Source organism: Bos javanicus, chromosome 7 (genome assembly GCF_032452875.1).
Source record: "Bos javanicus breed banteng chromosome 7, ARS-OSU_banteng_1.0, whole genome shotgun sequence".
NCBI lineage: Eukaryota > Metazoa > Chordata > Mammalia > Artiodactyla > Bovidae > Bos > Bos javanicus.
Window position 1 is genome coordinate 16067088 of NC_083874.1, and position 27499 is coordinate 16094586.

Below are 27499 nucleotides of genomic sequence, written 5' to 3' on the forward strand. Positions count from 1 at the left end.
GCCTGGCACCATCACCACCTCATTTAATTGATCCTCACTTCACAGTCCTCAGGCCCAACCCGGCTGCCCTGCTTGCCTTTATTGCACACAAGACTAAGGCCTGCCAGGGGCTGGTTCCTCTTGCAAGTTGAGTCTTCGGGGTCTTCCTGCTCCACCCCTACTGAGGCGGCACCTGGGGGACCTCAGCCGCCCAAGCCCACCCCTCTGGGGGCTGGTACCCTAGACTGCTCTGGTGTGCCCTCTAGCCGCACCTTCCTACTGGCACCTGGCCGTGATCTCCTGGATTAGAGACCCGCCCGTCCTGGGCAATCACGCTCCATAGGAAGGGTCCTTGTTGGGGTTCTGGCGCCCCTATCCGTCAGGGGGTGGCGTTGGCCTGGCCACCCACCTGGACTGCCTGGTACACGCTGAGGAGTGACGAGAGGGTGCCCAGGAGGCCCACCAGCCACTGGGGGAAGCGGCCGGCCCACAGGACACCCGGGGGCAGCCAGTGCACTGCGTTGGCCAGGTCCGCCAGGTTGCTCAGGAGGGTCAGTACCTCCGAGCAGATCTGGGTCTCCACGGTCCTCCTCTTGCCCCGGGTCAGCCGGCTGTGGGAGCAAAGGGCAAGGAGTGCTGGGGAGGGCGGAGGACCAGCAGGCTGCGACCGTCACATCCGCCAGAGGGAGCCCACAGTGGGAACCAGAGTCTCAGGTCCTCGGGCGGGAGGGAGGGGGGAAAGGGGAGGGGTGAGCAGCTTCCGGGCCTGCGCCGGGCAACTGCTTTACCCTGCATTCTTTCCCAGGATGAGACAGTGACTGACCTTGGTCCTCAGGACAGACTCCACCTTGGATCATCCTCCCAGACATCCTCCCATCCGGCCCAGCCGTGAAGGCTCAGCCCTGGAGTCCCAGCTCTGCCACTTCCTGCCTAGGGGACCCCAGCTAGCCTCAGTTTCCCCATCTGTAAAAGGGCTTCCATCCCCTGGGGCGCCGCAGCGGTGCCCCGGTACCTAGCACACATCAGCCCCCCACCCCCACCCAAGAGCCTGCATGCGTGGGGTAGGGCAGTGACTCTGAGCACTTCCTTGACTGGGCAGACCCGCTGGGGACCAGCTTGCTGGAAGAAGTCGTCTAGGGGAACCGTGGACGACGTACCTGGTGAAGGCTTCCGGGGGGTTCCTCAGCCTGTGTCTCAGCTTCAGGACCATCCACAGAGACCTGCAACACCACACAGGATGGGGTGGGAGCAGCTGAGTAGGGGGTCACCAGGTCAATGGGGTCCAGATGGGTGCAAAGCCTGTCCACTGCCTTCCTACACAGACACCCTGGACACTGGCTGGGCCTGTCTGAAGGCAATCTAGACAACCTTCTGGGTCCCCAGGGCTGGATCTGCAGGCTGGGGAAGCAGCCACCAGATGGGCGTCCTCCAGTGCTCCCTCCAGCCTTTGCTCCCTGCAGCCTGGGCAGGTGACTCCCCGGCACCCTGGGGTCTTAGGGACCATGTTGTTCAGTCGCTCAGTCGTGTCCGACTCTTTGTGACCCCATGGACTGCAGCCCACCAGGCTTTTCTGTCCTTCAACAGCTCTTGGAGTTTGCTCAAACCTGTGTCCATTGAGTCATGATGAGCACACACCAAATGCTCCCCAGCCCCCATACCCTTACTCACACCAAATACAGAGAAACGATGGGAAAACTAGCTGCTCTAAAATGAATGGAGGACTTCCCTGCTGGTCCAGTGGTTAAGACTCTGCCTGCCAATGCAGGGGACTCGGGTTCAATTCCTGTTCCGGGAAGACTGCACGTGAGGGGCAGCCCAGCCCATGAGCCAACTACTGAGCCCACATGCTGCAACCACTGAAGCCTTTCTAGCACCTAAAGCCCTTTCTCCACAAGAGAAGCCGCTGCAGTGAGAGGCCCGACCACTGCAACTAGACAGCAGCCCCCGCACAGCAACGAAGACCCAGTGCAGCCATAAATAAGTGAAATTTTACATAGATAAAAAGCACCCTGCTGCTGCTGCTGCTGCTAAGTTGCTTCAGTCGTGTCCGACTCTGTGCGGACCCCACAGATGGCAGCCCACCAGGCTCCCCCGTCTCTGGGATTCTCCAGGCAAGAACATGAGTGGGTTGCCATTTCTTCTCCAATGCATGAAAGTGAAAAGTGAAAGTGAAGTCGCTCAGTCGTGTCTGACTCTTAGTGACCCCGTGGACTGCAGCCCACTAGGCTCCTCCATCCATGGGATTTTCCAGACAAGAGTACTGGAGTGGAGTGCCATCGCCTTCTCCAAAAAGCACCCTAAAAGGTATTTAATACAAAATAACATGAATGGAAGAACAAGCAGAGCATATTCACCCTAAAAATAGGATTTTTAGGGCAGTGGAAATACTTCAGTGGTGGATACATGTTATCATACGTTTGTCCAAACTCAAAGTGCAACACAGAGTGTGAACCCTGATGTAAACCATGGACGTGGGGTGATTATGCCATGTCAACGTCGGTTCATGGACTAACAAATGTCGGGCCGTGGTGCCATGTGGATGGTGGGGAAGTCTGTATGTGTGTGGCGGGTACATGAGAAAACTCTGCTTCCGGTTCAGTTTTGCTGTGAACCTAAAACTGTTCTAAAAAATAGTCTATTTAAAAGAAAAAAAATTAAGGGAAACAAGGCAGCCCTGAAAGCAGGAACGGGAAGTCTCTCGGGGCCGCAGGTCACAGGGCAGCCTCAGAAGAGGCTGTGGCCTCAGAGCACCCGGAGCCCAGCCTGGGCACCCTGAGCACACGGGGTATGGGCAATGCTGATGGAAAGACAGGGCCAGCTCCATAACAGCCGCCGAGACTGAGAGGGGAGCTGACGTCGAAACGGAGCTGTGTCCCTGAACCAGGAGAGCAGAAACAAGTGGAAACATGTCAGCATGTTGGCTGTTGGGACTGATACATGTGTGCTGCTGCTGCTGCTGCTTAGTCGCTTGGTCGTGTCCCACTCTTTTCGACCCCGTGGACTGTAGCCCATCAGGCTCCTCTGTCCATGGAATTCTCCAGGCAAGAATACTGGAGTGGGTTGCCATTCTCTCCTCCAGGGGATCTTCCCGACCCAGGGATCAAACCCGAATCTCCTTCTTGGCAGGTGGATTCCTTACCACTGAGCCACCTAGGAAGCCCACTACTATGTATAAAGTAGATAACTAATGAGAACCTACTGTATAGCTAAGGAACGCACTGCTCTGTGGTAGCCTAAATGGGAAGGAAATCCAAAACAGAGGGGGTCCATGTATACATACAGCTGATTCACTTTGCGATACAGCAGACACTAATACAACATTTTAAAGCAACTAAACTAAAAAAAAGTTTCGTTTTGTTTTTTAAATCAAAGACTGGGGAAAATCACCAAAGTATAAAGAGAGAGGGTCTCTGGGTTGGATAGTGGATGACTTGAATCTTTGTCAACAAAGGTCTGTCTAGTCAAGGCTATGGTTTTTCCAGTGGTCACGTATGGATGTGAGAGTTGGACTATAAAGAAAGCTGAGCACCGAAGAATTGATGCTTTTTGAACTGTGGTGTTGGAGAAGACTCTTGAGAGTCCCTTGGACTGCAAGGAGATCCAACCAGTCCATTCTAAAGGAGATCAGTCCTGGGTGTTCATTGGAAGGACTGATGTTGAAGCTGAAACTCCAATACTTTGGCCACTTGATGCAAAGAGCTGACTCATTTGAAAAGACCCTGATGCTGGGAAGGATTGAGGGCAGGAGGAGAAGGGGACGACAGAGGATGAGATGGCTGGAAGGCATCACAGACTCAATGGACATGGGTTTGGGTAAACTCTGGGAGTTGGTGATGGACAGGGAGGCCTGGCATGCTGCGGTTTATGGGGTCGCAAACAGTCGGACACGACTGAGCGACTAAACTGAACTGAACTGAATCTTCCACTTTGGGGTCTGCTCACTTTCCAGACCATCTACAGTAAACATATCACTAGGGTGAGGGGGAGACAAGGACTACTGAATATCAGTGTACGCCCAGGGACAAGGGACAGCAGATGAGGGCACTGGCCCCTCAACCTCGAGGTTAGGGGCTGCCCCACATCCCTTCAGGGATCTAAGAGACTTTTGGCCCCAGGAAACAGCACTGGAGGTCCTGCTTTGCCCATGCTTTCTGGGCCAGGGGGCTCTGAACAAACCCATTCAGCAAATTGGCAGAGGGGAAGAAACCATTAAAGTTTTAGAGACCTTATGGTTTGTGGAAGCACAGAGCCAGTCTGGAAACTCCTGGCTGCTCCGTCTGAGGTTTGCTGATGACAATGCAAACAAGACCCGGGGACCCGGGGAAAGGCAGCCACGCCAGCCACTTCTGTCCATGCCCCGCAAGTTATTTTCTTCTTCCTGGGTCTGGTAGGCATAGTCATGGGCCCCCCACCCCCAGAGATTCCTACATCCTAATCCCCAGGCTTATGATGTGAGTGTGTTCCCTTCCACAGCAAAAACGGCTTTGCAGGCCTTCCCTGGTGGTGCAGTGGATAAGAGTCCACCTGGCAATGCATGAGACACAGGTTCAATCCCTGGTCTGGGACGATCCCACATGCCTCAGAGCAACTAAGCCCATGCACCACAACTACTCAAGCTCTCACACCTAGAGCCCAGGCTCTGCAACAAGAGAAGCCACCGCACCTCAGAAGAGAAGCCGGCACACCGCAACAATAAGGAGCCTCTGCTCGCCACAACTAGAGAAAGCCGGAGCACAGCAACGAAGACCCCGCACAGCCAAAAATAAATGAATAATTTTTTTCAAAAAGGAATTTGCAGGTGTTATTGAGTTAAGGGTGTGGACATCAGAGATGATCTGGGGGTGGGTTTCATCACAGGGGTCCTCAAAGGAGGGAGGAGGAGGCTCAGAGTCAGAGAAGGAGTTGTGACAAGAGATGCAGAAGCTGGAGTGACGGACATGTTTCAAAGATGGAGGGAGGGGCTGCGAGCCGAGGGATGCGGGCGCCTCTAGCAGCTGGAGGGCTTCGCAGGTGGTGCCAGTGGTAAAAGAACCTGCCTGCCAATGCAGATGTAAGAGATGCAGGTTTGATCCCTGGGTTGGGAAGATCCCCTGGAGGAAGCAGGGCACAGCAACCCAGGCTTCTTTCGTGGAGAATGCCATGGACAGAGGAGCCTGGCGGGCTACAGTCCATAGAGTCGCACAGAGTTGGACACAACTGAAGTGACTTAGCACACACACACGCACACTAGAAGCTGGGAAGGCCGAAAACAGACTCCCTCGGAGCCCCTAGGAAGAACATAGGCCTGCCCACGCTTGGATGTTAGCCCACTGAGAGCCATTTTGGACTTCTAACCTCCGAAACTGTTAAGATGATCAATTTGTGTTGCTTAAAGCTGCCAGAGTTGGACACAACTGAGCAACTGAATGGAGAGCTGCCAAGTTTGTGGGAATCCATTTCAGCAGCTGCAGGGGATGGATACAGTGAGGGATGACAAGAGGGGGAAAGTCAGGAGAGGCCAAGACAGTCCCACCCCCGCCCCCCAGCCCCCCAGTCCACCTGCCCACCCACCCAGGCGATGTCAGGGGCTCCCTTCCAGTCTCCTGATGGGCAGCAATGCTGCTTACCTAGCAACCCCCAGGAGCAGGGAGAGGCCCCAGAGGGTGGTGCTCAGTGTCCACCACCGGGCAGAGTCCACGTGGAGGATTTTGGCGTCGGCGGCCCAGGCGACATGTTCACAGGGGTAATAGAGCTGGTCGGCCAGGTTGCTCAGGATAGACACACAGCGGACAAACACATCCTCCTCCTGCAGGAATGGAAGAGTGGGGGCTGGGCCTGCAGTGGGTGGGACCCACAGCAGGACCCACCCACTGTCCATTTCAGGGGCTAGGGCCATACCAGGGGGCAGTCACAGGGCAAGGTCCAGGCCAGGCAGGTTGGCTCATGGCTGGCACTGTGGGAGAAAGGCCTGATTTCTCAGTGTGGTCACCTCTGCTCAGTAGAGCGGCTGGTCTCAACTCCACTGTGCTGTGGGATCCCTGCATGTGTGTGCAAGCTGCTGCAGTCGTGTCCTCTTTGCGACCCCATGGACGTAGCCCAACAGGCTCCTCAGTCTATGGGATTTCCCCGGCAAGAATACTGCACTGGGTTGCCATTTCCTTCTCAAGGGGCCCCTCCTGACCCAGGGATCAAACAGATGTCTCCTGAGTCTCCTGCATTGGCAGGAAGATTCTTTACCACTGCACCACCTGGGGCACCTCAGGGGATGCCTGGGGAGTTTCAAAAACCCCCACTCAGCCCCCAGCCCCAGGGGTGCTGCCGCACCAAGGCTGAGGTGGGCCCTGGCACCAGTAATTAAGTTCCCGGATGATTCCTGTGGAGGACAACCTGGGATGCCCTGCATCAGGGCATTCCTAGTTCCTGGGTATGAGTCTCAGGCTCAGGACCCTGAGGGGGGCAGGGGAGGGAGCCCTGCAGAGAACCCTCTCCAGGCAGAGCGGCTGGCTGGCCTGCTGGGTTGCCACACACCCAGTGCCAGCTCGAGCAGGCACAATGCTCACTACAAGGCTTGGATCACCTCCCCCAGATCAGACAGGGGTGAGCACCCGGCAAGGCAAGGCCGGTTGAGGCTGTAGGAGCCTCTTCCCTGGGCCCCAGGGGCCCCCTCCAGGCCTCCAAGTTGGCCTGGTCCCTGGCCAAGTCCTTCACTTCCCTGCCTGTAACCGTGTCACCCTCGCTGCCTGCGGTGCCCTTCCCCTCCTCTCTGTCTTCCCTGTTTAGCCCTCTCCTTCCTGGTAGCCGGCTGTGGTCCTGCCTCCCTCTGGATGCTGAACCCCACTCCAGCCTCCCCATCCCATCTGGGACCTTCTGGGGTGTCCTTCATCCCTCTGTGAGGATGGGGCTCACTCCACCAATGTTTTCTGAGAAGCTGCAAGACCTGGGGCCCTATGCTGGGGAAGAGGTAGGAGCAGAGGGCACTCAACCAAAGAGGGTTCTTGTTCTGGCTAAGGGATATATGAGATGCAGAGAGCCCTCCCCCTCACCTAGGGACTCAGGGGAGTCTTCACAGAAGAGATGGTTGGGGAGACAGTGCAGGGAACATGCCCTCATCAAAGAAGCTGGAGAGATGGGTGTCAACACAGGAGGAAGGCCTAGGCAAACCCTTGAGACTGGGGATAATCAGGCCATGGGCACTGGGGCAGGATGAGGGGGGCATCTGAGCAAGTGAGTTTGGGAGGAGACCTCCGGAGGGTGGGGGGAGGGCAGGGCAGCCCAGGAAGGGGGCATAACTCAGCCCATCCCCTGGTAGAGCAAGATCACATTCCCTGCTGCCCCCTCCCCAGGTGAGGAGCATCGCTCTAGACCTACTGGTGACATGAGGTTCTGTTGTATCTGCAAGATCTTATAAATAATCTACATGTCCAACAGGGGACCAGTTCAGTAAGTCACCATCCGGCTATACATGTGTACCCTGAGGCCCTAAAGAAGGAAGGAGCTTCTTTTGGTTTTTGGTTTTTGCCAAGGCACATGGCTTGAGGGAATGTTAGTTCCTCAAATGGGGATTATACTCAGGCCCTCTGCAGTGAAGGGGCTTCTCAGGTGGTGCAGTGGTAAAGAATCTGCCTGCCAATGCAGGAGATGCAAAAGATGCAGATTAGATCCCTGGGCTGGGAAGATCCCCTGTAGGAGGAAATGGCAACCCACTCCAGTATTCTTGCCTGGAGAATCCCACGGACAGAGAAGCCTGGAGGGCTACAGTCCATGGGGGTCGAAAAGAGTTAGACACGACTGAGGGCGCACTCTTTCGCGGCAGTGAAAGTGCTGAGTCCTAACTGCTGGACCACCAGGGAATTCCCAGAAGGACTGATATGGAATGACCTTCAAGTTGCACTGTTCCATGAAAAAAGCAAGTGGCAGAAGAATGTAAATGTCATGTAACTATTGATGTAAGCAAAGCACAGGTGCAGGAAGTCTCATGAAGGAAACACAAGATGCTGAGAGCAGTGGCTGCCTCCGAGGAGGAAAACTGGTGACCCAAGGGTCAGGAAGAAGACTTCTTAATTACATAGTCTTTGGGAATGAGCTAATTTGTTTAACTGAAACTGAAACGAGAACGTCTGATTGTCTCAAAAAAAAGTAAAATTGAAAAAATAATAAACAGCCCATATTGTTGCCTTTGTAAAGGCCAGTCCATAAGATGCCAACTTCCCAGGGTCCGCACCCCCTCCCTGGAGCCCCACACACCCCCGTTACCTCTGCCCCCAGGCCGTACTGCTTAGTGTAGACAAACATGGCCGCATCATCAAAGAGTCGCAGGACGACCCTGCAGTGGCTGAGCTGGGAGGACAGTGCCAACAGGCGCGTCCCCACTTCTGACCTGGCAGGACATTGTTCCACCAGGACCCCGCCCACCAGCTGGCAGCAGTAACCCAGCGTTCGGATCTGCGGGAAACCAGAAGCAGTCAGTAGGACTGAGCCGATCACCCATGACCTGGCCTCAGGCCTCGGGGGATCAAACAGGAGGAAGACTCTCAATCAAACTCCCAACAGAAAGTTGAAAGCTAGTTGTAGGTGGGATACATGGAGACACACGACATCATTGTGCAAAAGGCTCTGGGAGACTGGATTGACAGGTATACACTATTGATACTATGTGTAAAACAGACAACTGGGTGTGTTAGTCGCTCAGTCATGTCTGACTCTTCGAGACTCCATGGACTGCAGCCTGCCAGGCTCCTCTGTCCATGAGGATTCTCCAGGCAAGAATACTGGAGTGGAATGCCATTCCCTTCTGCACAGGATCTTCCCAACCTAGGGATTGAATCTCGATCTCCCACATTACAGACAGACTCTTTACCATCTGAGCCACTAGGGAAGCCCAAAACAGATAACTAATGAGAACCTACTGCATAGCTCAGGGAACTCTAGTCAGTTCCTGAATGGTGACCTGAATGAGAAGGAAGTCCCGGATGGAGGAGATATATGTATATGGATGGCTGATTCATTCTGCTGTATGGAAGAAACTAACACAACATTGTAAAGCAACCATATACTCCAATAAAAATCAATTTTTAAAAGAAAAGGCACTGTGGAGACTCAGGGCATGCCGGCTCATGTCACTGAGTGGCACAGTCTTTGGAGACACGTGATGGGGATGAGAAAAAGAAACCCCCACATCTTACCTCCTGGATCCCTTCTCCCAGCAGGCAGGAAGGCTATTTGCATCTACCTGGCTGGACCAAAGTCCGTGGCTGGGTTGTGACTTAGGAAGGTGAGCAGGCCTCAACCCAGTGAACAAAAGGATAATTTGTTTGCATTACTTTAGTGAGAAGGAACCCAGTGGTGATTCCGGAATCAGTGGGTGATCTGGAGCATGGTGAACAGGGTCTGCTTCCCCACTCTTACATCTTTATTTCATCTGCTTTTCACAAGTTGCTTTTTCCTGTTGTTTTATATATTATTTTTACTTGTAATGCCTTTTCGCATCCTTTGTACTGGCAAAAACACTGCATTTTAAGTCCAGCTTTTTTGTTGTTGTTTAGTTGCCAAGTCGTCTCCGACTCTTTCGCAAACCCATGGACAGTAGCCCACCAGACTCCTCTGTCCATGGGATTTCCCAGGCAACAATACTGGAGTGGGGTGCCATTTCCTTCTCCAGGGGATTTAGAACCTGAATACTCAATCAGAGAGGATTTGCCTAGAACCTAAATGCCCAGCCACTGGTACATTCCCTGGTACAACTGGAATGCCTACCTGTAAGAAGTTGATTGGGACAAGCTCAGAGTCCGACCTCAGCGGCCTGGAAGGAACAATCTAAATGCCCAATCTGAGTCGAGCGGAAGCTCAGAACCTAAACATCTAGCCACAGGGAAAGCAGTGCAAAATCTTATATCCCCATATTAGATTTCGACAACCGAGGAACTAACTACAGTGGCTTAGTCTGATCCTAAATGTCCCAACATGGGTTTGTTTGGCCTGGGAATGTCTGGCCAGGCCGAACTGGCCAGAGCAACCTAAGTGCCCAACTCCAGGGGATTTAGTCAGAACCCAAATGTCCAGCCTTAAAGGGAGCCCTGCCACATCCCAAATCCTTATACAACGTTGTCTGGGACCAACTTCAGTGGTCCGGCTGGATTCAAATGTACAAACGTGAGGATCTGGCTGGTTCTGTAAATGTCCAGTCGTTTGGGGCGGCGGGAAGAACCTACATGTCCACCGCTAGGGGACAGGGCATCTGTCCTGGGGGGAATCCTGAGTGACCCCGCTCCCTCTCTGGCCTCAATGTCCCGGTCTCTGGGTTTTGGCCGGACTCCAGGACCTCTGGCCTCGCTCCACCCCAGCCTCACCAGGCGATCGCGACCCCTATAAGACTCCAGCGCCGACGCCAGATCGCTCAGGGCCACCATAGCGACTCCACCGTGACAACACCGTGAGGTCAGTTCGCCGCGTCAGGGGGCGGGCCCGGCGCAGTGGGCTGCGTTCCTGGGAGCTTTCTGCGCAGGCGCTGGCACGACCCTTTGTCCGGGACTCTGCCCTTTGTCTGCTTCTGGGAGCAAAGCAGTTTGCAGCTTTGGGACTTCTACTTGTGGTTTCTCCCGGCCCTGTGCACCTAGATGGACGGTCTGAGCTCGCTACCCATGTTTTCAAAGTTAACCAGTTACACACACGCACACATAAAGATTCCAAGCAAAAGCACCAACCTGTTTGCTGTGGTCCAAGAAGAAAGTTTTCTAATTTTTCTGCTTCACCCTTTCTGCGTTGTCGGCTTGTCTTTAGAGAGCATGGTTTGCTGTTATGTCCTGTAAGGCAGTTTTAAAAAGTCAAGGAAACTTTGGGGAATTCCCTGGTAGCCTAGTGGTTGGGACGCTCTGCTTGGACTACAGGGGGCGCGAGTTCCATCCGTGTTTCCGCGTGCCTGCGTGCTCAGTCGTCCGACTCTGCGGACCCCATGGACTTTAGCCCGCCAGGCTCCTCTCTCCGTGGGATTTTCCTGGCAAGAATACTGGAGTGGGTTGCCATGCCCTCTTCCAGGGGATCTTCCCAATCCAGGGGTCAAACCCGCATCTCCTGCATCTCTTGCATTGGGAGGCGGATTCTTTACCACTGAGCTACCTGGGAAGCCCAAGTTCCTGCACGCGTGCATGAATAAACTAGTCTCCTTTAAAAAAAAAGAAAAAGAAATGCATGGAACCGGTCTAGAAGATTAGACAAGAATCTGATAACTGGAATATCCCCAGAGGATAACTGGGTGGCTGATGTTGACTGAAATAAAAACGCACACCATGAGAGCTGTGAGTTTTTGTTTTATTGTGGGGTTTACTGAGGGCTATAATCCAAGAGGTCTCAGGAAGAGTTGAGTGGAAGGTCTGCACGTGTGTGATTTTGGAGATTATGTGTAATCAAGCATCCCAGTGGAAAGTTGTTTCTGGTCACAAAGAGCAAATACTGCAGTTAATGATTTTAGTGCTTTTCTAAGTGTGGGAAGATGGACAAGAATCCAGACTCATAAAATTTTTTTCCTGAAAACATCTTCACTCTCTGAAGGCCTGTCCTGTCAATTTTCCCAGAGCAGAGAGCCGCTCCTTTCTGATCCTCCACGTGGAACTCTTTTCAGGGGGTGTTAAAGGTCAGTGACTGCAGTGGCCAATGACTCAATCCTTGTGGAGCCAGATGGCCAGCCATTAGTCATCACTGGGAGGAGATTGAATGTTCACCTTTGTACTGTTTTGTAGTCTTTGAATTTTGTGCCATCTGCATGGACTAGCCAGAAAAAAAAAATCAAAGACACTATTTTTTGTTTGACTTAGTATGAATAGAATGCTAGATTTCTATTTTATATTCAAAACTTTGATATAGTTCCATGTATTTTGGCATCTACTATTACTGCTAAAAGTCTAGAAAGTTTATTATCTTAGTGATTTAAAAAAATTTTTTGAAAGAGGCTTGAAACTTCTAATCCAATTCTGAGAATATAAAAAAATACTATGTTGTAAAAAAATCAAAGCACAGGGAATTAACATGTGATACACTATTATTAACTAATACACAGATTTTGTTCAAATTTCACAGAATTGTGTGTTAGTGTGCATTTGTTTTCATACCTTATTCAAGATTCCACATTATATTTAGTTCCATTGAGCAGCTTCAGCTGCATGCAACAAATTCTGGTAAATTCTTTTTCATTTTATTCTATCACAAATATTTTCTAATTTTCCTTGTTATGGCTTTTTAGATTCACCCATCATTTAAAATTGGACATTTAATTTCCAAATACATACCCACTCCAGTATTCTTGGGCTTCCCTTGTGGCTCAACTGGTGAAGAATCCACCTGCAATGCGGGAGACCTGGGTTCGATCCCTGGGTTGGGAAGATGCCCTGGAGAAGGGAACAGCTACCCTCTCCAGTATTCTGGCCTGGAGAATTCCACGGACTGTATAGTCTGTGGGGTCGCAAAGAGTCAGACACAACTGAGCGACTTTCAGCCGCACTCATATAGCAAAAAGTTCACCATTTTAAGATGTCCAATTCTGTGGCATTTAGTACATTCACGTGTCATACAGACATCCCACCTTGATAGTTTTCAAATGTTTTCATCACCCTCAAAAGAACCTTGTCACTCTTTCATGCAGTCACACTATTCCTCCTCCCCCAGTCTCTAGCAACCACCATCTGCTGTCTGTGTCTACTGATTTACCTATTCTGGACATTTCTTATACATAGAATCATGTAACATGTGAACATTTGGGTCTGGCTTCTTTCACTGACCCTGTTTTTTAAGTTCTCCACATTGTGCATGTCTCAATAGTACTTAATTCCTTTCGTGGCTGAATAATATTCCGTGCTCTGGCTACATCATATTTTTATCTGCTCATTGGTTGGTGGACACTTGGGTTGTTTCTACCTCTTTTTGTTTGTTTTTTTTTGCTACACTGGGTCTTTGTTGCTGCTCGAGGCCTTTCTCTAGTTGCAACAAGCAGGGGCTACTCTCTAGTTGCAGTGCGAGGGCTCCTCACTGCAGTGGCCTCTCTCGTTTCAGAGCACCAGTTAGAACTGTAGCACGCCGCTCAGTAGTTGCGGCTCACGGGCTTTGTTGCCCCTTAGTGTGTTGCCCTTCGGAAACTTCCTGGACCAGGGATCGAACCCGTGTCCTTGGCATTGGCAGGCGGTTTCCTAAACACTGGACCTCCAGGGAAGCCTCGTTTCCACCTTTTGACTCTTGTGAACAGTGCTGCTGTGAACATGGTCTACGTGTACTTGTTCTAGTCCCTGCTTTCAGTTCCTACCTAGGACTAGAATTGCCGGGCCGTTCTACTATGTTTGACTTTTTAAGAAAATATTTGTTTGTTTATTTGGCTGTGCCGGGTCTTAATTATGGCACGCAAACTCTTAGTTGCAGCATGTGAGATATAGTTCCCTGACAAAGGATCGAACTTGGGCCCCCTGCATTGGGAATGCAGAGTCTTAGCCACTGGACCACCAGGGAAGTCCCCATGTTTGACTTGATGAGGAACCATTAGACCATTTTTCACAATGGCTGCACCATTTTACATTCCCACCCACAATGCACAAGGGTTCCAATTTCTCCACATTCTTGCCAACACTTGGACTATTCATTTTAATAATACATTTTATTTAACCCAACATGCAAAAATATTGTCATGCCAGCTTGGGATCCGTCCAGACTAATGTACACACATTATACCACCTAATCCTCTCACCTCCATTCTCTTCTCATAGTTCATCAGCTTTCTTTGTCCTCTTCTTAGTCAATTCAGGAAATTCCTCTACATACATTCCTCCTTTGCAAGATTGCATCTGCTCTCCTATTTTTCCCAAGGCTAAAATAATAAATAAGGCTCAAGGAAAGATAAGCTGGCTTACCAGTAAGGAGACACCCAAGAGCTCATCTCCTGCTGACTCTGAAGTGGTATCTCACTGTGGTTTTGTTTTGCATCACTAATGATGCTGACTGGTTTCCTTTTTTAAGAAACAAATACATTTCCTCTTGATTTAGACACATATTACTCATCCAGCCTGATTCACTCATATCCAACCATGTTGCCTTTGTCCTGTTCCTTGAAGTTCCAGCCCACACCAACCTCAGGACTTTTGCACATGCTGTTGGCTCTGCCTGGAAGGCTCTCCTTCCAGATACTCGTCTGGCTCCCTCCCACACTTCCTTTTCAGATATACTCAACTGTCATTCTCCTCTGGGACCACACACACATACCCCTAGGCTCTTCCTCAGAGAAGGCAATGGCACCCCACTCCAGTACTCTTGCCTGGAAAATCCCATGGATGGAGGAGCCTGGTAGGCTGCAGTCCATGGGGTCACTAAAAGTTGGCCACCACTGAGCGACTTCACTTTCACTTTTCACTTTCATGCATTGGAGAAGGAAATGGCAACCCACTCCAGTGTTCTTGCCTGGAGAATCCCAGAGATGGGGGAGCCTGATGGGCTTCCGTCTATGGGGTCGCACAGAGTCGGACATGACTGACGTGACTTAGCAGCAGCAGTAGCAAGCACTTCCTGCCCGCTTTTCTTGCTACCTTATTTTCCTTTTTAGCTTGTAACAGTACTTAACATGACTGCGTATGTTACTTCTTCTTTTTCTTTCTTTAATATGGCTGTGCCAGGTGTTAGTTGCGACACGTGGGATCTTCAATCTTCACTGCAGGATGCGGGATTTTTAGTTGCAGCAGGTGGGACCTAGTTCTCTGACCAGGAATCAAACCGGAGTCCCCTTCATTGACAGCATGGAGTTTTAGCCACTGGACCAACAGAGAAGTCCCTATGTTGCTTCTTAACCTGTGTGTGCATGCTCAGTCACTCAGTCATGTACAATTCTTTAAGACCCCATGGACTGTAGCCCGCCAGGCTCCTCTGTCCACGGGATTCTCCAGGCAAGAATACTGGAGCAGGTTGCCATGCCTTCCTCCAGGGGATCTTCCTGACCCAGGGATCGAACCCACATCTCTTATTTCTCCTGCACTGGCAGGAGGGTTCTTTACCACTAGCACCACCTGGGAAGCCCCCGACATCCTGCAACTAAAAAAAAAAAATCCCACATGCCTCATCGAAGATCAAAGATCCTACAACTAAGACCCAGAGCAGGCAAATATATAAACATTTAAACACACACACATACATACATACATACATACTGCAGGAAAAATCGAAGCCAAGCCCAAGGCCTACAAAGGGAAGGAGACCTTGGGCTGCAGACTGGCCAGATCCCTTCTCCTGAGCCTGTACTGTCCCCATGGTCCTTGTAAGAGCACACCACATTTCTTTGATGCCTACTGTGTGCCGAGCCCTGTTTTAGGCACCAAAGAGACAGCAGTGAGCCTGGCAGGCAGCCCTGCCCTCCCAGTGTCCATCACCGTCTGGTTAGGGCTCAGCTTGACCTTTGGGAAAGCGACAGGAGCTGGCGTGGCATTCACGGCTGGCCTTGTGGTTGCTAGGAGCTGGCCTGGAGCTCACTTGCAGTCGGGCGCTGGTGTTCTCCTGCTGGACACAGATAATTTCACAGGATGCCTACATCAGACGAGGCCACTCTGTGACCATGGTGGAACAAGACAAAACAAGCCCGCTCCATCATGCTGTCTGAACACAGACAAAACATGAGCACTGTCTAAATCATTACAGCAACCAAATGTGTCCCGGCTAATCTGAAGGACTCCGAGTCTTTGCCAACTGCCACTTTTTTTCTTTAAAAAACTATTTTATTATTTATTTGGTTGCCTTGGGTTTTAGATCCTGCACTCAGGATCTTTCATTGTGGAATGCAGGCTTAGGTGCCTTGCAGCATGTGGGATCTTAGTTCCCTGACCAGGGATCGAAACTTCGTCCCCTGCTTTGGAAGGCAGACTCTTAACCACTGGACAACCAGGGAAGTCCCCAATCACTGCTTTCAAGTTGCTTCATTCCTTAGACTTTGTGATCAAGATTATTCAGTTCCTCCATAAGAGTGTTACTTCTCCCCCTTGCTTTAAGACAGCATACAGAACCTACCCACTCCTGCATCCTCCTTTCCCAGGCAGGCAGAGAAAATGTATTTTTGCATCAAAATGGGCTTCCCCAGTGGCTCAGCTGTAAAGAATCCGTCTGCCAATGCAGGAGATGCAGGTTGGCTCCTGAGTCAGGAAGATAAACTGAAGGAGGAAATGGCAACCCACTCCAGTATTCTTGCCTGGGAAATCCCATGGACAGAGGAGCCTGGTGGGCTACAGTCCATGGGGTCACAAAGAGACAGACACAACTGAGCGACTGAGCACGCACACACAGCTGGACCAGAGCCCTCAGCAGGACCCTGGGGTGGGGACCAAGTGATGGAACCTCACCCCAGTGGGGAAAACAACACTTTGCTTACATTTAGTGAAAAGGAATTCATTCCGTATATAAGTCCTGGAGCTTGAATTCAAAGTACGGGAAGGACAGACCATACATACACAAACACACATGCAGACAAAACTGTATTATAAACATAAAACCCAACCATATACCAGATGTTAGTTGTTGCAGACCCTAGAAGAAATGATAGTGAGGTGATGCCAAACAGGTGTGGGCTAAGGCTACAGGAATAACCATGGTGCCAAAGAAATGCATCAAAAACTGCTATGTTATTCAACTCACACAATGCTATATGTCAACTATATTGGAAGAGAGAAAGAGGAGTGAGGAAGGAGGGGGCTGGAGAAAAGAAGGGAGGGAGGAAGAAAGAAAAAGGAAAGGATGGAAGGAAGCTGTCATTCAGTAGGTGATCTGGGGCAGCGTGAAAGAGTCACCGCCCTTACATTTTTATTTCATCTGTGTTTTTTTTTTTTAAGAAATTGCTTTTTCCTTTAAGTTTTTTTGTATTGTGGTAAAATATACTTCAAACTGACCATTTTAATCATCTTTATGTGTTCAGTGGCATTAAGTGCACTCAGTCTGTTGTATAACCATCCCCACCGTCCACCTCCAGAACTTTTTCTTCTCCCCAAACTGAAACTCTGTCCACATGAAACATCAGTTTCCCATTCCCCACCCCATTCCGAGGGGTTTTTTGAATATATTATTTATATTTGTCCGGACATTAAAAAAAAAGAAAAGAAAAAGAAGTCGATAGGACTTCCCTGGCAATCCAGTGGTTAAGACACTGTGCTCCCAATACAGAGAGCATGGGTTTAATTGCTGGTCTGATGCTGGGAAAGATTGAGGGCAGGAGGAAAAGGGGGCGACAGAGGATGAGATGGTTGGATGGCACCATCAACTAAATGGACATGAGTTTGAACAAACTCTGGGAGATGGTCAAGGACAGGGAAGCCTGGTGTGCTGCAGTCCATGGGGTCGCAAAGAGTCAGACATGACTGACTGACTGAAGAACAAACTGGGAACTAAGATCCCATATGCCATGCTGCGCAGCCAATAAATAAATAAATAAAAAGAAAGTCCAATTTCCAACCAGTAAAAGCATCCAACACACAGCAAAGTCCCCACGTATTGAAACTTCCCTGGAAGCACCGAAGACAAAGCCCAGATCCATGACATGCATTGTACCCATTGCTGCAAATAACAAGCCCTGTGTGGTTCAAATACATGTGTGTTCCTGGTGGTCTTGGGGCTGAAGGTGGGAAGCACAGATGTCTTTAAGGCTACACTGGACGTCTGTGAGCCCTGGAGTGGCATTAAGAGATATGGTGACTCAGAGAGTTTGGCCCATCCTGTGCAGACAAGTGTTAGAAAGCTGATGAGAAATAAAACCTGGGGAAATGGTGATAATACAATCAGGTGGCCTCTGGCATCAAATCTTCCCCCACTGAAGTGGCTGCCATCTCCAGCCCCATTTTCCAGATGACAAAACTGAGTCTTTGAGAAGTCAAGTCACGGGCCAGGCTCCCTCAAGCTCTCAGGGGGCAGGATCCTCTGTTCTTGCTTCTGATTTTCCTCCTGGTTGCCCCCAGAGTTGCTGGGGGACCCTTGTGACAGCATCGTCCCAGGCAGCTTATTGGGTCACAATGCGCAGGGCCAGACCACACTTGGATAAATCCCCAGATGGAACATCTGAGCATCCTCTGGGAGACTAGGGACTGAGGGAGTCTTGAGGGTCATGCCCACACCAAGTGCATCTCCTAAGACTCACTAGCTCCCATGCCCCACCTCGAGGTAGGTGCACTCTCTTCAACCTGATCAGGAAACAAAATGAAGCTCACAGGAGCCCAGTTAATTATTCCAAGGTGACCCGGCTAGTCATTTCAGTCGTCAGATTTTCCCACAAACTATTTGAAAGCTTCTCGATCTTCAACTATTTTAGGTGGTAAAATGATCAGGAAAAAAAAACCACTGTGGTTTTGTTTTAAAAAAAACAACACTTCATGTGTGTTTTCTGAAGAGATTGATGTGAACCAATAGTTGTGGGCTGAAGCAGTCTGGGAGGGCTTCCTGAAGGAGGTGATGCTGAGTGAGCCAGGGGTGTTGGTGGTATCCAAGGATCTGGTCTCTGAGGGGCAGAGACAGGTGAGGGAGAGAGCTCTGAGAAAAAGCCAGAAACTCTAAGTGGGGTGCTGAGAGTCTGGAGCTAAAGGTCAGAGAAATGAGTAAGAGGTGTGTAAAATGCAGACAGCTGGAAGACAGAAAGAACAGTCAGGGCCTGGGAAAACTGCTGAGGGCAGGAAGACCAGTGAGGAGAGGGGTATGGCAGAGATGGGACAGTGGCCAGAGCTTGGAAGAGACAGAAGTGGGTTCCCAGGCATGAAGGAGGGGAGGGCCATGGTCTTCACAACTGACTGACAGTGAAGAGAGTAGGTTCCAGTAGCAAACTCTCAAATGCAGTAGTTAATTCTGCAGCTCTTCCTATGTCTCTGCAGCAGCCGCAGGGCCTTTGTACCTGCTGTTTCTTCTGCCCGGAATGTTATTCAGTTCAGTTCAGTTCAATCACTCAGTCATGTCTGACTCTTTGCGACCCCATGAATCGCAGCACGCCAGGCCTCCCTGTCCATCACCAACTCCCAGAGTTCACCCAGACTCACGTCCATCGAGTCAGTGATGCCATCCAGCCATCTCATCCTCTGTTGTCCCCTTCTCCTCCTGCCCCCAATCCCTCCCAGCATCAGAGTCTTTTCCAATGAGTTAACTCTTCGCATGCGGTAGCCAAAGTACTGGAGTTTCAGCTTTAGCATCATTCCTTCCAAAGAATACCCAGGGCTGATCTCCTTCAGAATGGACTGGTTGGATCTCCTTGCAGTCCAAGGGACTCTCAAGAGTCTTCTCCAACACCACAGCTCAAAAGTATCAATTCTTCAGCACTCAGCTTTCTTCACAGTCCAACTCTCGCATTCATACATGACCATAGGAAAAACCATAGCCTTGACTAGACGAACCTTTGTTGGCAAAGTAATGTCTCTGCTTTTCAATATGCTGTCTAGGTTGGTCATAACTTTCCTTCCAAGGAGTAAATGTCTTTTAATTTCATGGCTGCAGTCACCATCTGCAGTGATTTTGGAGCCCCAAAAATAAAGTCTGACACTGTTCCCACTGTTTCCCCATCTGTTTCCCATGAAGTGATGGGACCACATGCCATGATCTTCGTTTCCTGAATGTTGAGCTTTAAGCCAACTTTTTCACTCTCCTCTTTCACTTTCATCAAGAGGCTTTTTAGTTCCTCTTCACTTTCTGCCATAAGGGTGGTATCATCTGCATATCTGAGGTTATTGATATTTCTCCTGGCAATCTTGATTCCAGCTTATGCTTCTTCCAGCCCAGGATTTCTCATGATGTACTCTGCATAGAAGTTAAATAAGCAGGGTGACAATATACAGCCTTGACATACTCCTTTTCCTATTTGGAACAAGTCTGTTGTTCCATGTCCAGTTCTAACTGTTGCTTCCTGACCTGCATACAGATTTCTCAAGAGGCAGGTCAGGTGGTCTGCTATTCCCATCTCTTTCAGAATTTTCCACAGTTTATTGTGATCCACACAGTCAAAGGCTTTGGCATAGTCAATAAAGCAGAAATAGATGTTTTTCTGGAACTCTCTTGCTTTTTCCATGATCCAACGATGTTGGCAATTTGATCTCTGGTTCCCCTGCCTTTTCTAAAACCAGCTTGAACATCAGGAAGTTCACAGTTCACATATTGTTGAAGCCTCGCTTGGAGAATTTTGAGCATTACTTTACTAGCGTGTGAGATGAGTGCAACTGTTCGGTAGTTTAAGCATTCTTTGGCATTGCCTTTCTTTGGGATTGGAATGAAAACTGACCTTTTCCAGTCCTGTGGCCACTGCTGAGTTTTCCAAATTTGCTGGCATATTGAGTGCAGCACTTTCACAGCATCATCTTTCAGGATTTGGAATAGCTCAACTGGAATCCCATCAGATCCACTAGCTTTGTTCGTAGTGATGCCCACTTGACTTCACACTCCAGGATGTCTGGCTCTAGGTGAGTGATCACAGCATCGTGATTATCTGGGTCGTGAAGATCTTTTTTGTACAGTTCTTCTGTGTATTCTTGCCATCTCTTCTTAATATCTTCTGCTTCTGTTAGGTCCATACCATTTCTGTCTTTTATTGAGCCCATCTTTGCATGAAATGTTCCCTTGGTATCTCTTATTTTCTTGAAGAGATCTCTAGTCTTTCCCATTCTGTTGTTTTCCTCTATTTCTTTTACCCACCCCCAATACCCAAATGCCCCACTGCCCCTCTTTCCAGGTCTTTGCTCAACTATCATCTTAGTGATGCCTCCCTGACTTATTTTAAAATGTATTTATTTATTTATTTATGACTGCACTGGTTCCTCGTTGCTGTACGTGGGCTTTCTCTAACTGTGGCAAGCAGGGAGCTACTCTTCACTGTGTGTGTTTCTCAGTGCCCTGGCTTCTCTTGTGGTGCATGGGCTCCTAGGGTGTGGGCTTTGGTAGTTGTGGCTCCCACGGGCTTAATTGATCTGCAGCATATGGAATCTTCCCAGACCAGGGATCGAACCCATGTTTCCTGCAATGGCAGGTGGATTCTTATCCACTGCACCACCAAGGAATGCCTTTGCTGACTATGTAAAACAACAAGGCTTCTAGCCCAAACCCTATCCTTTACACCATGTGACTTTTCCCCCCCAAGGCACTTAACCACCTTGTAACTTACTCTGCAATTGATGTGATTACATTTATTCATTATTGTATGTTCCACAATACAATACATCTCCACAAAGATAGGGCTCTAGGTCTGCTGATGAACCCCCTCTAGAACCGTGCCTGGCACACTCTAAATGCCAAATAAGTGATTACTTCTATCTCTACTTTCCCTGCGGGCAGGCAAACAGGGCTACACCTGTTTCTTTTAGGCGGGGGTGAGGGCTGCACCACAGGGCTTGCGGGATCTCAGTTTCCGGATCAGGGTTGAACCCTGGTCCCTGGAAGTGAAAGCTAGGAGTCCTGACCACTGGACAGCCAGTAAAATCCTTAAACCTGTTACTTGATGTCTCCAACCCCGAGCCCACTGTGGGACCTGCTCATTCCTGTCTCCGCCTCCTCGCAGGTGGCACCTCCCCCCGCTATGGCCGCGGGCGCCCTCCTGCAGTGCCCAGTGTCCCGGCTGGACTTCCTCAAGGCCTCGCACTTCGCGCTGGGGCCGGACCCGCGGCTGCACGCGAACGCCAAGCAGTCCACATCGCACCGGGACTTTCCCGCCTACTCGAGCGCTATCCGTGGGCCGCTGTGCCCGCCGCCGCCCTGCGCATCCCTCTTCCAAAAGGATGCGCGCTGGGCGGGCCAGGAGCGCCTGTCGGAGACGCGCTGCGCCTATGAGCCCCCGCCACCTATGCTGTTGAGGGAGCAGGAGCGGGAACTGGCGCGGGAGCGCACACTCGCCATGCAAGCCAGTCACCTGCACGTGCACGCGGAAGCGCGCGCACGCACCGGCCTCTCTACCGCGCGCGGCGACTACGGCTGGCCAGAGCCGCCGGAGCGCGCTCGCGAACAGATCCGCGGGGCGCGCCTCATCTTCGACCGCGACTCGCTGCCGTCGGGCGACCCAGACAAGCTGCGCATCCCGTCCACCACGTACCGGGAGTTCTTCCCGCTCCACGACCTTTGCCTAAAGCCCCGCGAGCCTGCCTGCCGCCTCTGTGAGTGCGCGCCGCGGCGCCCTAGGCAATTTCACCAACACACTTATTCTCGCGGCGAACAGGGATTCTGCTCCTCGCCCCCAGTGGACACCTGGCAGTGTCTGATGATCGTCTTTTTGTCTTTACGATGGGAAGGAGAGAATACTACTGTCAGGGAGTTGATGGAAGCCAGGGATGCTACTAAACATCTTACCACGCATAGGGGAGCTCCCCACAGTAAAGAATTATCCAGATGTTGGCTTCCCTGGTGGCTCAGTTGGTTAAGAATCTGCCTGCCAATCCAGGAGACGCCGGTTCGATCCCTGGGTCAGAAAGATACCCCAGAGAAGGGAATTGCAACCCACTCCTGCATTCTTGCCTGGAAAACCCTATGGACAGAGGAGCCTGGAGGGCTACTGTCCATGGAGTCGCAAAGAGTGGAACACAACCGAGCGATTAACACTTTCGCGTCAAATGTCAACAGCGCAGAGGCTGAGAAACCCTGGAACCTCCTTGAGCCTCAGTTTCTGCATCCACAGAATGCGCACATCTCCCGAAGCTCTCCAGGGTGCTTTGCTGTGGGCAGAGTCATGAAGCTGGTTTGGGGTTAAACAAATATGCTAAGTGTCCTCCATCTCTACCACCCAGCCCTGACACCTCAGTAGTTGTGTAACTCTAAGGGAGACAACCTCTTCCAGCCTCAGTTTACTCATCTGCAAAGTGGGTGCGACAACCAGTTTTATAGTTACTGGTGAAGCCAAAAGAGCCCCGAGTGCTGGACTTGCCTGCCAGATAGCAACAAAGGGTCGTTGTCATTTGTATGATTTTTCCAATTCTGTGACTCAGGAACATATAGCTTGTGCGATCTCAGCTCCTGACCAGAGACTGAACCTGGGTCACAGCAGTGACAACCTGGAATCCTAACCACTAGGCCATCAGGGAACTCCCTTGTTGTCATTTTAAATATATATAGCTGTACTGGGTCTTAGTTTTGGCCCGCGGGATCTTTGATCTTCATTGTGGCATGGGGGGTCTAGTTCCCTGACCAGAGATCAAACGAACCCAGGCCCCCTGCATTGGGAGTCACCCCATGGACTGTAGCCCACCAGGCTCCTGTCTCCATGGGATTCTCCAGGTAAGAATACTGGAGTGGTTCTTCAGGGGATCAGCCCAGAGATCCAACCTGCTTCACCTGCGGCTCCTGCATTGCAGGTGGACTCTCTACCACTGAACCACCAGGGAAGCCCGTGAAAGTTCCTACTTCTTATTATTTTTGATGTTTTCCAGATAGGCCTTTGGCTAAGCTAGTCTGGACTGCCCACCTGCCCTTCCCAGGTGAGGAATAGAATCCCAGTGGTCCTGAAGCTGCCAAGAATTGATCCCATTCTCTCTCCTCTTGCTCATCCTCAGGTGGGCCCAATCCCCTCCAGTGGGAGCACAAGAGACAGGATGACAGCACCTCCTACCAGAGACAGTTCCAGGCCCTGCCAGGCCCACCTGCCTTGCCGTGTAAGAGGGTAAATTGAGACCGGGCTGGTGCTGCGGGTGGGGGTCAGGCGGAGGAGCAGCGAGGGGGGCTGGGTGGTCTTGCCCTCCCCACTCCTGTCCACCCACAGGCCTCCTCCAGCATAGAACTGGGAGACTTCAAGATTGGCTACAGGCCCATGTGCACAGAGCAGAAACAAGCCTATGGGCCTCCGGATCTGCCCCCGGACAGGTACAAAGGAACCATGGCCTTTTCTATCAAGACAGGGTGACGTGGGGTGGGTCACCTAAGTCTCTAGGGCCAACACTGTGCCCTTGAAGTCTCCATCACCCACAGGCAAGGCCCACTATCGTGCCAGATCACTCACAATTAGCACCCCACAGCTTGGCTATTGGGGAGCTTGTCCCTCCCTCCCTTTTCCTGGGAGTTGTAAGGGCCCAGATCAGATGGATCCACCTCCTGCTTCCCATCCCCTTGCCTGCAGGTATGACAAGGCCCAGGCCTCAGCCCACATCCACTGTGTGAACATCCGTCCTGGGGATGGCCTCTTCCACGACAGGACCACCAAGGGGGAACACTTCTATGCCCGGGAGCCAGGTGAGATCCGGCTGCCTGCCCTGCCCCATCATTCCCACAGCAGCCACCCAGGGTTGCTCAGGACCTACTTTGCCACTGGCAGAACCTTTCCTTCTTCACCACGACCAGACTCCTGAGTCACACATCCTGGAAGGAAATGGGTGTCCCGGTCCGGGGAGCCTCACCACCTCCACACACTTCTTCTACCGTCAGGTCAGCAGGAAGGAGAAAGGCTGCAGGGCAAGTCAGGGAAACGGGCTTTCCTCTGTTTCCCAAAGTGTATAATAGCAAGTGCAAAGGCCCTGAGGTGGGAGGGAGCTGGACATGTGTATAGGGATCTCCTGGATCTATTTGCGGGATGTAGGGCGAGCCACTTAACCACTTCATACCTCAGTGGTTGTCTGTAAACTGAAATAACAGTACCAATTCCCAGCGCCATCCGTGGGACCCGAAGAAAGTGTGAGCCGTCCAAGGTCACACAGCTCCCGCTTTTGAGCTTCATCCCTGGCCTTGGGACATCCATGACGAGGGGAGCTTCCCAGATGCACTGTGGTCCTTACAGCCCCTGCGAACGAGCGAGCCAGCCAGCCGCCACGTGCCTCATGAGACATTGCAGAGTCACATAACCCTAGGGGAGCCGTCGCTGCTCGGACAGTTCTTCCAGACCTCCATGGGCACGGACTACTTACCCCCTGGGATGCCAAAGCCGCCGAAAGCGCCCAACCTCCACCTGCAGCGCAGCAACCTGCCAGAGGGCACCGGTGGTGAGCGAGGCCCCGCCCATCTTGGGAAGCCCCGCCTTACCCCTGCTACCTCTGTGGTCCCGCCCCCGGCCAATCCCACCTCGCCCACTGCCTGACTCTGGCTCCGCCTCCTGAAGGGTTAGATCTCATGCCCTGGGCCAAGATTCCCAGGTCTGACCCTGAACAACCCCATGCTCTCGTCATCGTGACTCTCAACAACCCCCTCCATCCCTGCATGACTCCGCCCCTCTGGTATGGCTCCTCTCCTCTCCATATCCACCCTCTCAAGACTCTTGGCCCTCCTCCTCCTCTGCAACACTCTGGCTCCGCCCCTTGACCAGCTAGTGCACTCTTCCTGTCCCCCCACCAGCCCCTCACCCCGGATCTTCTGCCTTTGCCCCGCCCCTGGCCACCTCAGTCCCCCCGCCTGGCTCCCTTACCCTCCCTGCCTCCTAACGCATCCTCCTCCCCTGACAACTTCGGCGGGAACCCAGGTGTCGCCCTTGAACCCTTGTTGCATCCTTAGTCTCCCGCGTCCTTTCCCCCTGGGCTCTACCTTTCCTCCCTCAGACCCTCAGCTCAGCCACCCCACTCAAATCTCCAGACCTAGATTTTTTAACCATGAACCAGAAGATGCTGAAGCCACATGGAATAGCTCCAGCCTCTGTGACCAAGGAGCTGCTACAGCGGGTGAGGGAGGAGAGGGTATCTCCTTAACCAGGTAACCTCTCAGATCAGAATTAGTCTCACATCTGCTCAGGGTCGGGATTCTCTGGTGACTCAGATGGTAAAGAATCTGCCTGCAAGGCAGGAGACATGGGTTGGATTCCTGGGTCGGAAAGATCCCCTGGAGGAGGGCATGGCAACCCACTCCAGTATTCTTGCCTGGAGAATTCCATGGACAGAGGAGCCTGGTGGGTTACAGTCCATGGGGTCACAAAGAGTCAGATACAAATGAGTGACTAGCACTTTCACTTCACTGCTCAGGGTCACTCTAGGGTCATCCAAGGCTCAGGGGCCCATCATGGTCAGTTCAGGGGCAACTGTGGTGAGCCACAGTTACATTCCAAGCTGAGGGTGAGCTCAGAAGCACCTAAATTCAACAAGGCTATGGGGTCTCTCCAGGGGTCTGCACTGGTGTCTCATCCAGCTCCTGTGTCACTCCAACCCTTTACCCACCTCTCCAGGACCCAGTCATGGGCCAAACCCGGCTGAGTCTCTCCCCACACTTTTATGTTCCCAGGGTGGCCTGGGTGGGTCAGCCACCATCAAGGCTGCCCTGCCAGGCTCCCCCACCCTGACTCCACAGTGCAAGTATAGCCACTTGGAGCCCCCACTGGGTCAACAGCGCTTCTTCTCAACCCTAAACAAGGATGAATTTACCTTCAAGTACCAGGGCCCAGCAGTGCTAAGATGGGACGACTTCCAGGAGAGTCACTTGCCCCTGGGCTCTCTTCATCAATGGGGCTGTAGGGCTCGGAAAGTGGACCCTCGGGCCCCCCAGACCCCTATCTACCCGTGCCCTAGCCAGCAATAAACAGTGCTTTGGCAACCCATGCATGTGTGCTCAGTTGTGTCTGACTCTGTGCAACCCCATGGACTGTAGCCCATCAGGCGGCTCTGTCCATGGAATTTTCCCGGCAAGAATACTGGAGTGGATTGCCATGCCCTCCTCCAGGAGATAGGGGGCTTGCGGGATGAAGGGTGGAGGTCGGGGAGAATGTACAAGAGAGAATGACTCCAGGGAGAAGCCCTTTTGCAGACTCTGGGTGTTGTCCCACTCTGGGCAGGGAGGCCATCCGAGTTTGTGCAAAGGCTTGGTGGTTGGATTCATGTAAGGAGTTTGCTGTCACAAGCTCTGAATGATGTGGGTGAATGAGGCAGTGTCATGAGGCTGAGATCACAGGCTTCTGGAACTGAGTGGACAGAGTCCAAATCCTGACTCCACCATGTCCTGAAAAGTACTCTTGGGCAGGTCATTTGACCCCTCTGAGCCTCTAGTTGCTTATCTATAAAATGGAGATAAATAATAGCTCTCTTTCATTGCGTGTGTGCCATGAGCTAAGTTGCTTCAGTCATGTATGACTTTTTGTGACCCCATAGACTATAGCCTGCCAGGCTCCTCTGTCCATGGGATTCTCTAAGCAAAAATATTGGAGTGGGTTGCCATGCCCTCCTCCAGAGGATCTTCCCAAACCAGGGATTGAACCTTTGTCTCTTATGTCTCCTGTATTGCCAGATGGGTTCTTTACCACTAGCACCACCTGGACACAATCTCTCTCTCATTAGATTGTTATAACTGAGAAATGTACACAGTAGTCAGGTTGTGGCTGGGAGTTAAGAAAGGAGAGCTTCCCTTCCAAGGATGAACGAGAGGAGGGGGAGGAAGGAGCTTTCAATCCTTGAGAATGCGAGGAAGGAGCTTTCAATCCTTGAGAATGCTGGCTGGGGCTCAGAGGGGGCATGAAGGGGTGGACATGAGAATGAGCCAGCAGTTTACCCTGTTGTGGGCAGAGGCAGGAAGCTGAATGGTTGGCGCACTAGCTGGCTGGGAAACTGGCCCCCAGGTCAAAAGGGAAAAACAACAAAAGTCATCAGAATATAATCAGGTCCAAGGGGGCAGGTGTTCAGCCAGAGATAGAATGAAAAGGGTAGAA

The 27499-nt window shown here is 51.4% G+C and overlaps 2 protein-coding genes and 1 non-coding gene across 12 annotated transcripts; 1 reads left to right on the top strand and 2 right to left on the bottom strand.

The window, feature by feature from the left end:
* PEX11G (peroxisomal biogenesis factor 11 gamma) lies at positions 1-24876 on the bottom strand. 10 transcript variants are annotated; one of them, XM_061422306.1, is made up of 6 exons: positions 24789-24876; positions 10659-10757; positions 8212-8400; positions 5586-5764; positions 1137-1199; positions 1-590 (listed from the first exon to the last, which is right to left on the bottom strand). In XM_061422306.1, exons 3-6 carry the CDS (start codon positions 8248-8250, stop codon positions 359-361), a joined length of 513 nt encoding a protein of 170 aa, XP_061278290.1. In that variant the 5' UTR covers positions 8251-8400; positions 10659-10757; positions 24789-24876; the 3' UTR covers positions 1-358. The 10 variants fall into 10 exon arrangements, with proteins under 10 accessions (XP_061278290.1, XP_061278293.1, XP_061278294.1 ...); XM_061422309.1 differs by lacking the exon at positions 24789-24876 and adding an exon at positions 13842-13929; XM_061422310.1 differs by lacking the exon at positions 24789-24876 and adding an exon at positions 13679-13772.
* On the bottom strand, positions 13371-13443 carry TRNAG-CCC (transfer RNA glycine (anticodon CCC)). The gene has a single exon. It is a non-coding gene; the product is annotated as a tRNA-Gly (tRNA).
* On the top strand, positions 17936-26398 carry SAXO5 (stabilizer of axonemal microtubules 5). The gene is made up of 9 exons (XM_061422295.1): positions 17936-18108; positions 21470-22058; positions 23448-23554; positions 23654-23754; positions 24008-24120; positions 24203-24312; positions 24662-24863; positions 25447-25532; positions 26152-26398. Exons 1-9 carry the CDS (start codon positions 18094-18096, stop codon positions 26377-26379), a joined length of 1551 nt encoding a protein of 516 aa, XP_061278279.1. The 5' UTR covers positions 17936-18093; the 3' UTR covers positions 26380-26398.
* The last annotated feature ends 1101 nt before the right edge of the window (positions 26399-27499 follow it).